We start from the raw sequence: 16,109 nt of genomic DNA, 5'->3' as shown, positions 1-16,109 counted from the left end.
ATCAGAGAGTTTAGACAATATTGCTCTATAACCCCCCCAAATGATACTGGTCAAAATGACCCAGCGACACCTCCAGTGTAACAGAAATATGTAATGGGGTTAGCAAGGGGGGTCTCTCGTTTTGCTTTCAGAATCGAAGTCAGTGAATGTCAATGTGAAACAATAATAACAATAATAACTGATATTTTTTTCTCAAGCAAAATGGGTCACCCAAACACCTTGCAAGGGTTGCAAATTGGTAGCCAGACTGTGCCCTCCTAGTGACGCAACACCCTCAAGAGATTTGAATGTCGATGATAATCAGGCTAGCAAATTGGGCTAGTTGCGCACAATGGCCAAACCGTTACGCACAATATTACGCACACATCCACCACTTTATTTCAACCGTTTTACTCTCAAAATAAATAGCATATTGCGTATTGATTCCTTACCTGTATAATCTTCAGGAAACAGAATTGCACAAGACTCTTGTCGACGAAATCACCGCTGAAATCACCCGTAGCTTGGAACTCTCTGAAGACGTCTCGCCAGTAGTCCACGTTCTGTCTCCTGTACATCCCCCACCAACATTCGATTCTCTGGTTTGCCGTGCTCCTTCCTTGTATAACACAAGGGGGCCCAGGGGCCTCTCCAGTGTCGTCTTCCCTGAAAAAAGTCTGTAGTCTGTTGGCATGGACATTTTCTGTTCCATGATCTCAGGATTTTGGCGCAGCCTCCGAGTTTAGAGACAGTTTGCGTAAAATAGGCTGCGATTACGCACGGGTTGCTGTTGGTAGAGTTTGCTTCCATCCAAATTATATACCTCGAAAATCCATCGATGCACCCGTTCACCCCAATGCCAAAGGGGGTGAGCTTGTCATATGAATCCATGTGCCATACGTAATTAGGCCCCGGAACACTGTATGCTCTTCGCCGCAGTCTCCTGCCTTTCCGACGCTGCACGGCCACGGGATCAAGGGTGGTCTGGATCTCCGCAACGACATCCCGACTGGCACGGAATCCAGCTAAAAGGCACCTTGCGTGCATCATACGGTAGCCATGAAGCCGTCCTGGTCCGTTCATAAGACTCGAGATTAACTCTACGACCTCAGCTGGATCGCTATATCTCCGTCGGTACAGACGAAGCCGGGCCAGTCTTCTGCGGAGGTGCCGCGGACTAATTTTGAAACTATTCCTTATTAAAAGACTTAATGCAATCTCTGCCTGTGTCATCCCCTGATCAAAATATTGCCTTATTAGGTTATCCATTATTCCAGACATTGTAAAGACAAGCGTTTCAACTATGAGAGCCCCGATGTCATCAAAAGCTCTTCCCGTGGTGCCTATGAATGACCCATATCTACGGAGGACGAGAGCGGCCCATCTTGTAGTACACTTTTAATTCACCTTGTTATCCCGAGATAACGATATAATGAATTCGAGACCTCGAGGAAACGCACCAATTATTCCGTGATCTCGAGAAAACACAACAATTATTCCGTGATCTCGAGAAAACGCACCAATTATTCCGTGATCTCAAGAAAACGAATAATTTTTCTATGTTCTCGAGTAAACGGCTGACAGATTGGTCATCCATAGGCTACGGGAAGAGGCTTGTATGATGACTTCGGGGCTATAGCCTAGACCTATCTCGTTCTGTATGCTGTAACGTTAGTCTTCAGAATGTCTGGAAGAATTGATAACCTAATAAGGGAATATTTTGATCAGGGAATGACACAGGCAGAGATTTCATTACGTCTTTTAATAAGGGATAATTTCAAAATTAGTCCGCGGCACCTCCGCAGAAGACTGGCCCGGCTTCGTCTATACAGACGGAGATATAGTGATCCAGATGAAGTCGTGGAGTTCATCTCTAACCTCATGAACTGACCGGGACGGCTTCATGGCTACCGTATGATGCACGCAAGGTGCCTTTTAGCTGGATTCCGTGTGAGTTGTGAGGTTGTTGCGGAGATCCAGACCACCCTTGATCCCGAGGCCGTGCAACGTCGGAAAGGCAGGAGACTGCGGAGGAGATCATACAGTGTTCCGGGGCCCAATTACGTATGGCACATGGATTCATATGACAAGCTGTCACCCTTTGGCATTGGGGTGAACGGCTGCATCGATGGATTTTCAAGACATATCATTTGGATGGAAGCAAACTCGACCAACAGCAACCCGTGCGTGATTGCAGCCTATTTTACGCAAGCTGTCTCCAAACTCGGAGGCTGTCCAAAAATCCTGAGATCAGATCATGGAACCGAAAATGTCCATGCCAACAGACTACAGACTTTTCTCAGAGAAGATGACACTGGAGAGGTCCACGGCCCCCCTTGTGTTATTCAAGGAAGGAGCACAGCAAACCAGAGAATCGAATCTTGGTGGGGGATGTACAGGAGACAGAACGTGGATTACTGGCGAGACGTCTTTAGAGAGTTCCAAGCTACAGGTGATTTCAGCGGTGATTTCATCGACAAGGGTCTTGTGCAATTCTGTTTCCTGAAGATTATACAGGTAAACAACCAATACATAACATGCTAATTAATTTTTAGAGTAAAATTGTTGGAATAAAGTGGTGGATGTGTGCGTAATAGTGTGCGTAATAGTGTTTGGCCATTGTGCGCAACTGCATTTGCAATCTATTAGCCTAACCCCTGTAAGGTGTTCGGGTGACCCGTTTTCAGTTTTTTACTAGAGAAAAATAGTATCAGTTATCTATTCTTTCACGTTGAGATTAACTGGTTTGGCTCGTTTTCTCTGAGGAACATTAATCTGAAAGCAAAATGATGGAACCTTGCGCGATAAGTGCACTGCTTGGCTCAATCCGAGAGCCTGGATTATGTTTACTCACTTGTGTCTCTCTTATCGTTCTCTCTCTGTATCTCTGACTCTCAAAAATATATTTAGGCCTGCATGATGACAAGCATGATGAAGGGTGAATACGAGCTAGATTTTTTCCCCTTTTTAAAATATTTTTTCTATATGCCCGGGTCAAAATTCAACAAAAACACCAACACCTTACAGGGTTAAAGCCGTGTGTGTACTTTGTTACACGTGTAAACCATGCTTCTCACTCAGTGCCTGCCTTACAGGACGAGCTGGACACAGTTGTGCAAATGTGGGACAGCCATCGCATTCGTCCGGGGAGGAATGGGCGCGATCTCTACCATGGCAAGCCAGCGATGATGTACAACGTGCCTGAGCTGTACCATGCACAGGATTATCTGCATCCAGTTGAAGTGGACAAAATAAACACAATCCTGGGTGAAGACATCTGCCAGTGGAAAACAGATATTCCTTGTGACATTGACTTACATGACTTGTGCCTCCTGGTGATGGAGGAACACAGCTTGACTCGCCGCCCTGGAGCTGATGGAGCCATTAGACTCTACAAACACCTGAGGCCATTGATAAAGGCACTCCTGGAAGAACCTGATAACTGATCAAGCATCTGATGGCCAATCTAAGTCTTTATTTCTGTTGTGTTTTTGGTGTAATTACAATACTAGCACATGACATTACATTACATAGGCCTAGCTGTTCCTCCATTTAGTCCTTGTAGCCTACTTAGGGCGGAATTCTTAACAGCGCCTCCGCGGTGACTCAAGTCTGTGATTAAGCGGGGTTTAGGCACGATTTTACCAGTTGCGCACTTTGGGTGGGGCCAGGCCAAAATCAGGGAGTTTCGCATGTAAATGAATCCTAAGCGTATTCTCCCGTGCACTTAAGCGCGTTTGCCTTTACGCGCATCAAAGGGCTGTAGTAAGGTCAAGCGCCACTATGAGGTAAAATGTAATATTGCATTTGATGCTCGCTTGGCTCGCATTTTGAACATGTTACACGGTAGGCTATGCTTTGTTGATGTTCCTTACCGTCAGCGTGAGTTCAAATCGAAATTCATTCACAGTTCCACTACATAAACATCCTACATTAATTGTGACAAAATATGACCAGCTGCCCAGAGCATGTTCTCATATCGGTGAACTTACAAACAAAAGCAGGTAATTAATTAATCAGTATGAGGATCATCATGTTGTCTCCACGGACGGTAACCAAAACCAAAAACACCTCGTTGCACCATGCACAAGTAGGCTAAATTGACAAGGCACGTCAGACTAAAGACCGCTGTTCCAGTCATCCTAACAGCCACTCAAAGTATGCCTATTCAAAACAACCTTCACCATTTTCGGGGTGATAATGTTGTAGCCACGACGTTAAGTATAAGGGTTTTATTGCAACTCCTCCACTTTTGTGATTTATTGGAACTCGTGCATATGTGCATGTAACCTATAAAACTTTCTGAACTGATGCCCGACATACAAAACCGCCACATACTGAGGTAGGCTACAGGTTGTTCTATCTGTTTTTGTAAGGCAGAAAATATTTCCTGAATGTCATTACAGCTAAACGTAAAAATGTAGGCCTACATATCAGATCATGTCTTTGGCTTTTCGCTTCTGGTCTCTTTTACACCCCATCAGCTGCGCGTTGAAGTCCTGGCTTGGCATTGCATGCCCATGTATAATAAAGTCTCCGTTTTTTCGTTACGATCGATTTCCTTGTTCATTCTTCAGCATGCATGTAGCCTGTGTGTGTAATATGCTGACGGACTGATATTAATGTTACGTTGCTGTACAGAGAAGCGGAGAAGCACTTTTAAAGGTAAGCAAATACATTGTGTTGTTTTAACTGTGGGAATTATCAGCATTTTAAATCAGGTTTTGATTTCTGGACTTGACTAGGCAACACACCAAACTCCATTTTTAACCAAACGTTTCATCATGTTTATTATTTCAATCAACCTGTTGCGCACCAAAACGCTCAGCTGCATGCTCCGTGGTTTCTTTGAAACCACAACTGATGAAGTCGGGGAAGACTCATCCCCCCATTTAGCATATATCACGCCCATGTTGGGCTACGCGCTGTATTTCGGAGTTAAGCGCGAGGGGTGTGGTAATATTTCAGAGGGGAGAATGCGCGCAGGATCAAGGTGCGTAAAAAGTGCGTGCGTAAAACCGACTTAAGTGGAGACGGGAGAATTCCGCCCGTAGCCCCTTAATGTGCGCCGTACCTCCAGTGGCACGCTGTAATAGTCATTGAAATGTACCTACCATAGTACTACAATACTATGACACAACACAGGCCCTTTGGTAAGGCACCGCGACTTGGTCATTACCATACTGGTAACAACAAATGTATAAAGCCGCGTCTTAAGGGGTTAATGGTAATAGACTGTGTTGTTACTGAAAAAGAGTGAAAACCTAACAAGGACCGACCACAAACTTGATCCAACCAGTGCATAGTTAGCTGATCGTCGTAAGACAAGTACACGGGTCGACTGGTTACTCAGATACCGGTAAGTTACTTGTTTATTTTATTATTATTATTATTTTTTTTTATTTTTTTTTAAGTTTTGACACCTCTGGTTTTTGCTAAGGCCATGCTTTCAATAAACTTGCACTTGGCATGTCAGCTGAATGTCTTTTGTTGCATGTATTGTGAAACCACAACCGATGAAGTCATCCTCCCATTTAGCATATATCACGCCCATGTTGGTTCCACGCGCGTGAAAAATGCGTGCGTAAAACTGACTTAAGTGGAGACGGGAGAATTCCGCCCTATGTGATTAACTCATACAGGCAATGAAATGATTCCAAGGAGTTCAAAAACCTTCAACTTTGAATGTATTCAAGAAGCGCATGTAAGGGCAGCAAAATACACATTACAGTCAGAAAAACACGTGACTTCTTATAAGTTGAGTGGAAAGTATATCAAGTATATCATTAAGTGGAAAAGCATATAATTAAACAACTATCAAGACTTGGAAAACTGAATTCAGAAATATTACACAATCCACAGTGTTGTATGTAACGACAAGTTCAGAAAATACTGCATCAGAAATATCACATGACAGTATAAACATTGCTGGTTTTAAAACATAGGCTATTAGAACAACTCATTACTGACAAAACTGAATTCAGCAGTATCTCACAATCCACAGTAATGTGTGTAACGACAAGTTCTGAAAATACTGCACCAGACATATCACATGACAGTATAAACATTGCTGGTTTTAAAACATTGAAAACGTCATATCAGCAATAAAAACCAAAACAAGCTGTCATTCCATCAAGAAGAACATTTTCATTCTGATAAGATGAGTGATAACTTAATGCATCAGTAACATTCAGGAGTTAATGATTTAAAATCATAGAATCCTGTCGAACAATCCTGTAAACAAATACGCTGTCATAGCAATTCAAACCTGGAAAATGAAGGTGGAATATTTCACAAAGGTATGACCCAAAAATCATTGTGTTAAGCCATATCCATGACCCAGACTCCACTCTTCAATACACCCAAGAATTCGGTTCGAAATTCTGCAAAAGTTGCATAAGTAGACGCTAACTCCAAGCTGCATGAACAGGTGTGTGCTACTGGGCGCCTTTCGAAGTTTGACATGTCAGTAAATGACACCTGAATGGTTTTGGACAAGAACAGGTCAGAGCCAGTGCAGAACCTCAGAAAGTGTCCAATTTCTTGAGCATCCAGTTCTCTGACAAATCTCAGAAGATGCAGAGAGGTTGTCCTCTGTGCTTGTGACATTTCATGTGGGAAGTGAATGGTTTTGGTCAGATTTCTTGCTTTTGGCTTCAAATCATCCAGTATCTTTTCCAGAGCTGCAGCTGTGAAGGAGTCTCTCTCTGTGATAACCTTCAGGATTGGCTTCCAACATTTGATTATGAATGCAGGTTCTTGCACAAGTTCCTTGTGAGCAATTTCATCGAGAAGTTTGGCCAAATTCTGCTCTGTAGGCAGAGTTGTGCAGCTGTGACTGCCTAGAATGGTTAGCAGCTCATCAAAGTCGGCATTGGGGAAATCATTCAGAGCCTCAGTGAGGGCATCCTTTTCGTTTGGGCTAATATAGTTAAAGAAAGCCTCCCTCAAGGTAGATGATGAGGTGGATTGGTTGATGGAGAAAGCCTCCAACAGAAATGGCCTTGCCAGCTGCACTGGAAGATACTTGAACTTCCAGCCGAAGGCCACTATGCGGGCCACTGCTTCCCATTCCCTCTCTTTGTACGTGTGGTGCAAGTTGGGTACCTTGAAGGTGGTGCCAGAGGTCCTTGATAAATAAAATTTTGTCCAGAAGTCTGTTAGGCAGTCCAGCACGAGACCACGGCCCACCCCATTTTCAATGTCTCCATTTTCCAGAACCCGCTCAAAAGTAATATTCGCATCCAGGATGTTGGAGTCAGAGAAGGCAGTAATCATATCTGCAATGCAGTGGGCTGAACGAATAGTGAGGAGCTGTTTCTCTGCAACATTTTCCGGGTTTTCAAAGAAATTGGTGGAGTTTGCATCACATCAACCACATCATCATCAAGCAAACTGGTTAGCAAATTGCCAAATGTAGGCATAGGTGTAATTTGTGGCTCATACACAAGTGTGTCATTTGCGTCGTCACATGACAAATTCCTAGGATCACCTAGAAACATTACCTCATTTGAATGTGGAATTACACATGCAGGTATGGGAGGGCTTGGGGTAGACCCAAGCTGTCCTATTTCAGACACTGGAGCAGACACTATAGGGCTGAGTTGAGATAAGGTAGAAGAAAAGGCATGTGGAGAGAGGCTGTCTGGTGTCGATGTGGTATTGCTTACTGAAGTACAAGTACTCTCTGCATGTGGGCTGTCTTGAGGAGGTGACTCAGGTGTGGCATTCCAATCAGTCGAAGTTTCAGCATATTTTCTTTTAGAGCACACATACAATCGAAGAAGTTTATGATGTGTTGTGTCATAGACACTCCCAACAGTCAGTGTGTCTTCTAAAGGCTCACCTGAACCCATGACACAGACTGAGAATTCAAATTCATCCATATGTCCTTTTGTGGATTTGCCATTAGGGAAAAACATCTTCTTTGCATCCTCAAGTATTTTTTTCATGGTGTCACTTTTCCTAACAATGATTTCCCTTGTGCCACCTCCAGTTGGACGTCGAACCTGTTTCAAAACACCATTGTGGTAGTTCATCCACCCTACTTCAATCTTCCTTGTCTCTCTCTCTGCATTTCTGTTCCCCACACCAGTTCTATTGCGGCTTTGAGTGGCTGTCTGTGCTGGACCACTGGTGCTAGGCAGCCTCATTTTGGACCTAAGTCGATCCACAAGGATTCTCTTTCTCTCTTCATTGTGTTCACCACTGGTCCAGTTCCTGGCAAACACTCTGTCGCCCAGATGAGGAATATACCTCGACAAGGTGTCTTCATCGATTGCTGCCATGATGTCTTGGTCCACCTGAAAACACATATTATTATTATTATTATTATTATTATCATCAATATATATATATAATGCTGGTCTCTTGACTTTATCACTGCTCTGCCTCGTGTACTTGCACTAGACTACTATCATATGCATACTGTCACATTTTGCTCTACTGAATCACAGGCTCAATCCCTGCTAGAAATAGGTAACACTTAACATTACGGATCGCTAATAAGGTGGTAGAATCATGGTAATGTCAGTGTAATAGCTGTTATTATTAGGAACAACAGCAAAATTACCATTATGTACAATTACCAGTGCAATTGCTGTGGTTTCTAGTTAATAGCAATGGAAACAGTGTTCAACTGAAAAGGTAAAATGCTGATAACTAAGCACATATTTCCAGGGAAGTGTTATGCGGCAGCAACAGAGATGAAAGAGGCTGTCATCGTAGTACCGTAGTTAGATGATACAAACTAAACGGCAGCAACAAAGTAGGCCTAATGTCATGGAAACATGGTATCGGGTCCGTTAAGTGCAAATTTCCTCTTCCTATGTTATTGCATTGAATCAACCATCCAAGCTTGTAGCCTAGTTGTTTCTGCATAATTACTTTGAAAACAATTGGGTAGTTTTATGGAAATTACATAGATTCAGGGCTGTAAAATGCATTATCATTCATTCCAACCAATTTAATGGAAATTACATAGGCTATATTCAGGGTATATTCAAGTATATACAGCGCTATCTGAAGTTAGAATTCAGTGGCCCATGTATGCATGCATCTTCGTTCTCGCTGGAGAACGGGCTTCTCGTGATTGTGGGTTTCTCGCAGGCGAACCGCTGTCAGCGCGGCGAATGGATCATTAAAGTGCATTACGGGGTCGCTAGACCACTGACTGCACTGGAGGAGCCTATGTTAAAAGCAAATCGCAAAAAAATAGCGTATACGGCAGGGTCGCTGACCATGGTGCTGAAATTACTGCAGAGCCCGATGTTTGCTATATGTTTAAAAAACGATTCTTGGGCTCAGGAGTACGGGGCTCCAACTGAGAGCTCGGACAACACCCACAGTCGCGAATACAGGCCTACGAGCTCTGCCTGGACACCCCAAGGCCGGATATTGGGAGAGCGACCAGAACCGAGGGGGCGCGAAGGCGGAATCCTGGATGAAACGATCGAGATGACAAAGATAGGGTGTGATCGAGGCGGATAGTGGGTACGAGCGAGAAAGTGAGGTGAGCGGGGAATAAATGAGGTGTAGATAATTGAATTGCGTCCCAGACCAATTATTGTTACCATTTTAATAGGCTACTAGACTACTCTGAAATCATAGAAGAAAAAAAGACAAGCACATCGTCTGCAAAACTTAAATTTTCCAATCAGTAATGATGAGCTTCGTTCATTGTAAACACTACAGCCTCATAGTACCCACATGGTACTTCTGTATGCTGCTTCATTTTCTTCAGCACAAACATTACTAAATCATAAGACATGTGCCCTGATCCGTAATGTTAAGTGTTAGGCTACTAACAAGTACAGGAGCACAGGACTGGAGAAGAAGTAGACCCATTATAACATTACTGGAAGAAGTTGCAGTGTCCTTTAAGTGGCTGTAAGAAAATATTCAAAATTATGTTTTTAACTCCAGTGATGTGTTGTATAGTAGGCGTGATAAAAAATAAAAGTTCTGAAAATAAAATAGAAATAAAGTGACAGTGATGGTAAACAAAACAGGATACATCATTGCCATCAAGGCAAAGGGATCTCATCTCGCTTTAACAAGTTAACCACATGCTTCCAGGTTAACTTACTAATGTTTGTCTTTTAATTGTCAACTACTAATACTTACGTCAACATATGAAACAAAAAGAAGTAGACGGAAAAACTACTGTAAATAATAGACACTACATTTTAGTAGGCTACTACAGCAACTTATCTGGTAAATGCTCAGCCCATCAAATGCTATTCTCCAGAGCCGTATATAGATACGGCTCTGCTATTCTCAGTACTCTACTGCCACCTACTGGCAAATATTGGTAATATTTTTGGTGTGGTGAACACATTCCTACTCGTCTCTTGGTGCATTCATGTGGTCTTCCGAAGTAGATATTATCTAGTTGCGAAGTGGTATTTACAAGTGCGTTGCGTTCATGTGCTTTTTTGATGTTTACAAATTAAAGATGGCGAACCAGAGTGAGACTTTTTACTAAAACGATTAGACTGTTGTTCATCAGCTACAGCAAGCAAATGAATTAGGAAGTCAAAGGTAAAAATGCTGTATATTTTCTGACACTGTCATTTACCATGACTACTGAAATGTCAGTTTTTGAGTATTTCAACTTAGCGGTTGCCATTGCGAGAGTAGAGCCAATTGTGTGCGTCATCATCTCGTAAACTCGTTTCTTAAAATTTTCTACGAGTCTCTCTCCCTCCCTACCCACATAAGAACAGGTTCTAGAACTAACATTACACGACAAAAGGATTTTGGTGCTCATGTTCTTGAATGAATCAATTAGCAGCGTATGAATGAATAGGATGTTGCTGAATAACTGCTACCTGTGTTGGACAAAAGTTAATTACTGTAACATGTTGTCAGTAGTGCCTATTATTTCGGTTTTTGAGTAACTTGTCCAACACTGAGTATCACACTGAGAACAGCTAGCAACTAGAACTACAACTGGTTAGACCTCACAGAATGACCACCCTACACAACAAAATTGTCGGAAAAGTTACGTGAGGGCTGAGGCTGTGTAAACATCATAAGCAGATGAGATGCAATACTCAACATCTAATGCTTATGCAATTACTGGCAAAGACAGGCAACGTCCAATCTATGCCGATTAATGAGAGCTTGACTGTGATGTCAGTGTCAAATGCGTCTGCTGTGCTTTTCTCCAGGCGACCTCAGCACTGTGGCCACAATAGCCTAGCCTACATAGATGGTTGATATTTGCTACGCAGTCTACAGCTAAGTGCCTCATGTAAAGCCATATACAGAGAAATAACAACGGACAGGAACAACACGAATATGGTTAGACTGCGCTTGACTTGAGCAAAGCTAGTTAGGTTACCACCAAAGATCAAACTAGCGCTGACTGAGGAACACTTTGCAGCATTAGCATGCTAGCGTCCTACTGCATGGTGCAACCAACAGACCTTCATGTAATAGCATGACATTTTGTCAACATTTAGGTTTAAATAGCCTACATTCGTCTCACCTTGTCCTCTATCATCCGGGCGATGTTCTCCTCTGGAACCCCCCTCTCTCTCAAGGCATCGAAGAAATCCATTATGTCTGTTTACATTCTTCCCAAACCTGAGACAGACATAACAGGTGGCAGGCTCTTCAGTTCGGACACAGGGTGGCGTTGCCGCACTGGCGCAGACTACTCGCTTTAAATCTCATTGATTAATTATATTGTTATCACGAGATAACGGTTTGTTTTCTCGATATCTCCAATTAATTATGCCGTTTTCTCGGGATAACAAGGTGAATTAAAAAAGATGATATGAGGGCTGCTCTCGGCTTCCGTAGTATATAGTATACCCACATCAAAAAATTCTCAAATATATAGTATACCCACTTCAAAAAGTAGACTACACCACTGGAGCCATCATGACAGTCCAAAGCATTCATAGAACTAGTTGCAGGTTTGGTTACATCACGCTACTGTTCCATGCAAATGTGCACTCCACTGTCATTTTAACAGTTTGTAGGCCTAATATCGTTTAAGGAAGACAGGATGAGCACGGGCACAAAGTTTTGAGTGTGGGGATTTTTAGAAGAGTAGGCTTCAAAATATAGTATAGTATAGCTTACAAAATGTCTGTCTACATTGTGCAATAAGCCCACCATGCAGCAAATAAGACAAAGCTAGCTACTTCAAAGCACAACCATAAGTCAACAAAATGTATAACCAAACGGTGTAGGCCTACCTTAAAACGCTGTCTTCGTTGCAGCAAATGTCTTTGTTTCTTGCAATCACTCCACTTTAATCCACAGTTTAGCCTACACACCCAGCACTGGTCACATCAGAATCTTGTGTGGTAATTATTTTGTTCCATTTCTTCAGACATTACATAGGCTACATCCTAAATGTGCCACATATAAATATATGTATGATAATAATATTATTTCGACTATAAGGAGATATACCGGTAGTTCTAACAAATCAAAACAAAACCCATTGCTTCTGTTAGGTGCAGTTCTCTTCCTTACCACTTGGTGGAGTCTGTTCGTAACCCAAGTCAATATCCACAGTGAATCTGGACTGGCAGACTGTAAACTGTAACAGCCATGTGGAAATCAGAAAATAAATCATAACTTATTAATATTTCCATCCTTTGGTAACCAATCTAAATATCACAGGTTCTTCAAATACCGAAAACGAAACTGTGTTACTAAGATCTAGTAAACTTCCGTGATCTACGGTGTATGAAAATTATCAGTAGAGAAGGGGTGTGGCCAATTTACTGTTTGACACCGTCAGTGAGGTATGGCCGTCTGGTACACGGTATAAATACTGGCTAGTCAACTTTATATAAGCATAGCTATGTGGAAAGTGGGTAGTCAGCACTATATAGTACATTTGCAAGACTTCAGGGCCGGCTGAGAACGCTAAGTGGCTGCGATATTACATTTCACGGCCGCGGCCCACCGGGACAAGTTCCCGATCTCCCAACGGCCACTCCGCGCCTGACGGAAACAATAAAACATATCCAAATGCTCTTTGCACTTTTATGCAGCCAACACCTTTGCTTACAAGGTTGAAACTTCAAAAGTCTTGGCTAAATATATTTATATTGTGTTTTCTTGCACTGTTCGAAGACCTCTGAAACTCTTTCTTTTGTATAGTTGTGTTTACACTCAATTTAAATAAAACATTTTTGTATTACAGTATATCACGAAAGTGAATACACCCCTCACAGTTTTGCAGATTTTTGAGTATATCTTTTCATAGGAAAGCATTACGGAAATTTCACTTGGACACAATGATTAGTGACCTTTTAACAACATATTTAACAGCTTAAATTTCTTGTTCACTCAGAAAAAAACAAAATACAGCCATTAATGTTTGAACATGTACTCACAAAAGTGAGTACACCCCAGATTAAAATCCGGTAGAGAAGGGGCTGTGTTGGCTCGAATCGTCTCGAAATGAAACGAAATGAAAAGGGATGAAAAGAGAGGTCATCAGTGTGCGTTTCAACCTTTCTTTGCATTGAACTTTTACATTTTGAGTCTGCATCTGGCTTAAATAGATTGGTGTGAGATTTGAATGCAATCCTATGGAGAATATCATGATCTGTTTCAGTAGTCACAGTGCATGATGACATGCATGTTTCTTTTAGGTGTATTTCAGATGGCCAATGTTGACAGCATTCATGCATCCCCAAACCATGTCAGTCCCACTACCATGCTTGGCTATTGAGAGGATACACCTTTTTTGTAAAACTCACTTGTTTACCACCACACATGCTTGACACCATCTAAAGCAAATTTGTTTATCTTGGTCTCAAGAGAGATGAACAGACCAAGGATATGGATCACTGGAACCATGTCGTGTGATCTGAAGAGCCCAAGATAAACAAATATACTTTAGATGGTGTCAAACCCGCAGGACCCCGAGTATTCATCTTCAAACTACTCTGCTACACTGATCGAGACATTATTCGTAAAGCAGCCAGGAACCAGGGGGGTATACGAATGGAGGATGAGGAGACGACTCAGTATATTTCCTGACTACTCGCCCGCCACTGCAAAGAGGCGGGCAGCATTCACCACAATGAAGAAGGAACTCAGGAGAAAGGGGTGCCAATTCTTCCTCCAATATCCGGCGATTCTGAAGGTGACTGTGAAAGGAGGGGCTACGGAATTTTTCAAAACCCCAGAGGAGGCTAGTGCTTTTTGCGAGTCACTGGAGGAATTCCTCCCCATTGATGCGAATGACACGGAATGATGCGAGGCTGCCTACCATGGGACATTGGACTAATAGAAGCCTGCACATAACTTACATTCACCCTGGCTTAGAAAAAACGATAGCCTAATGGGCTATTGTGATGCTTTGGGAAGTAATGTCCACCAATACATCTTAATTATAGTTGGGGCATTAGTCTAATCTTTCTCCTTCTTACCACTTTCTCAAGTAAACTGGGAGAACAGGCGACTTTATTATTAAATATATATTTTTATTTTTTTGTATTTTTATTTTGTTTACATTTGTATGAACCATCTTTTAATTTTACTATACAATATAGTAGGGCTGCACAATTAATCGAATTTTAATTAAAGTCACAATTTTTGCCGCCACGATTATAAAACATGAAAATCGTGATTTTATGGGAGGAAATCCAGTGTTCCATCTAAGCTGCACGCACCTGCAGACTGCTCGCACGTTCTCAGCACATAGACATTTCAGCCAATAGTAATATTGTTGACAACTGTCTCTGGGTGGAGGATAAGTCTGTGAACCAATAAGCAGACAGTGCTGAGAGGGGGCGGGCGGCAGCATTTTGGCAAGGAAGACGCAGACAATGTTGCCAAATTAGCGACTTTTTGACATCCCTGGCGACAAAAAACTCATCTAGCGCCTTTAGCGGCTTTTTGGTGCATCTGGCGACTTTTGAAAACGCGCATTTTCAGTGACAAATTCATTGTTTTTCCACATAATTCGAACTCTGCGTCACCGTCAGAAGCGTTTCCCACTGTTGAGCAGGGCTGCAGATTAGCTCTGATTTCCAAAAAGTAGCTAGCACCACCCATTTCTACTTGTCTTGCTGTCCAGCAGTTCGAAAAGAACGCGCAATGCAGCATGGGTACTCCCAGACTACATCTCTACTGTGGACAAAGGAATGTGGGCACGTTTTCTGTAGATCAGCGCGCCGTGCGTGATGCTGTGATGTCATACGTAACGTCATGATGTCTTCTAGCGACTTTTCAGCGAGCCCATAGCGACTTTGGCTGATTTTCTTTTGGCAACACTGGACGGAGATCTCCGTGTCAGTGCCTTCACTGCTGGGCAGAGGAGGGGAGTTGTTTCATCCTAATGGTGCCTATATATGAGGAATTCAAACATTAAACCAGCCATTGCTTGATGCTGGAGTCTCTGAAGGTGTTTTGAAACTATGTGCTTTGACCAGCAACCGTTTGTGATTATGGAAAGCCAAGTAGTTATGAACAGAAATAGCTTTATTTCTGGTCTAAGAAATCGCTAGTTAGCATGCTAACACAAACAAAATAAGCTAAGTAATGTTGTCAACAACAATTAGAGTGGCTGTTACTCACTACTCATTAACACCCACCTGCATGTGAAGAGTTCAGATGCAAAACTCCCTAACTCCATTTCTGAAGACCTGCACTTCTATATTATTAGAGAACGGAGTTGTTGGTTTGGTTTACATTCATGTACTTGATAATACATATAAATAGTTATATTACATTAAAAATATAAAAAATATGCAATTTTGATAGCTTTGTATTAAATAGCTAGAAATGCACTCAGAGAGCGCAGACCTCCGCCAAGGAAGTTCAGTTCCTTTTTAGACACATAAGATATGTGTGTCATGATGTGGTGTCATCCATGTAGATGTAGACCTGTTCAGAAAATTGAACCGTGAAGTTGTAACCAAATTATATCTGTCTCCATTATAATTACAGTACCATGTTGTAGTACAGTACCTGTGATTGTGGTAGGCCTATTGGCAAAGTGATTTTGATTTGCAAATATTGAAACTCACAGGTTGCTATTTGACACATTTTTAACATTTATAAAAGAAATATGATAGACAGGATGCCCTCCATACCTTTTAAAATCTCAAATCCAGAGAAAACATGGTTGTCAAGTGTACCACATC

The 16,109-nt window shown here is 42.2% G+C and overlaps 1 protein-coding gene across 1 annotated transcript; it reads left to right on the top strand.

Moving 5' to 3' along the window:
- Window positions 1-1,712: 1,712 nt before the first annotated feature.
- On the top strand, window positions 1,713-3,502 carry LOC134456267 (uncharacterized). Its single transcript, XM_063207651.1, has 2 exons — window positions 1,713-2,496; window positions 3,075-3,502. The coding sequence occupies exons 1-2, from the start codon at window positions 1,894-1,896 to the stop codon at window positions 3,423-3,425; spliced, it is 954 nt and encodes a 317-aa protein (XP_063063721.1). The 5' UTR covers window positions 1,713-1,893; the 3' UTR covers window positions 3,426-3,502.
- The last annotated feature ends 12,607 nt before the right edge of the window (window positions 3,503-16,109 follow it).

This window comes from Engraulis encrasicolus, chromosome 1, assembly GCF_034702125.1.
Source record: "Engraulis encrasicolus isolate BLACKSEA-1 chromosome 1, IST_EnEncr_1.0, whole genome shotgun sequence".
NCBI classification, from domain to species: domain Eukaryota; kingdom Metazoa; phylum Chordata; class Actinopteri; order Clupeiformes; family Engraulidae; genus Engraulis; species Engraulis encrasicolus.
Note: the sequence above shows the minus strand (reverse complement) of the source record. Positions and strands in the feature narration are given on the sequence as shown.

Excerpts from the sequence above, each read along its gene's own strand:
- LOC134456267 (XM_063207651.1), top strand. The coding sequence starts at position 1,894 with ATGATGCACGCAAGGTGCCTTTTAGCTGGATTCCGTGTGAGTTGTGAG. Across the intron at positions 2,497-3,074 it reads GTTTCCTGAAGATTATACAG|GACGAGCTGGACACAGTTGT; the intron begins GTAAACAACCAA and ends CCTGCCTTACAG.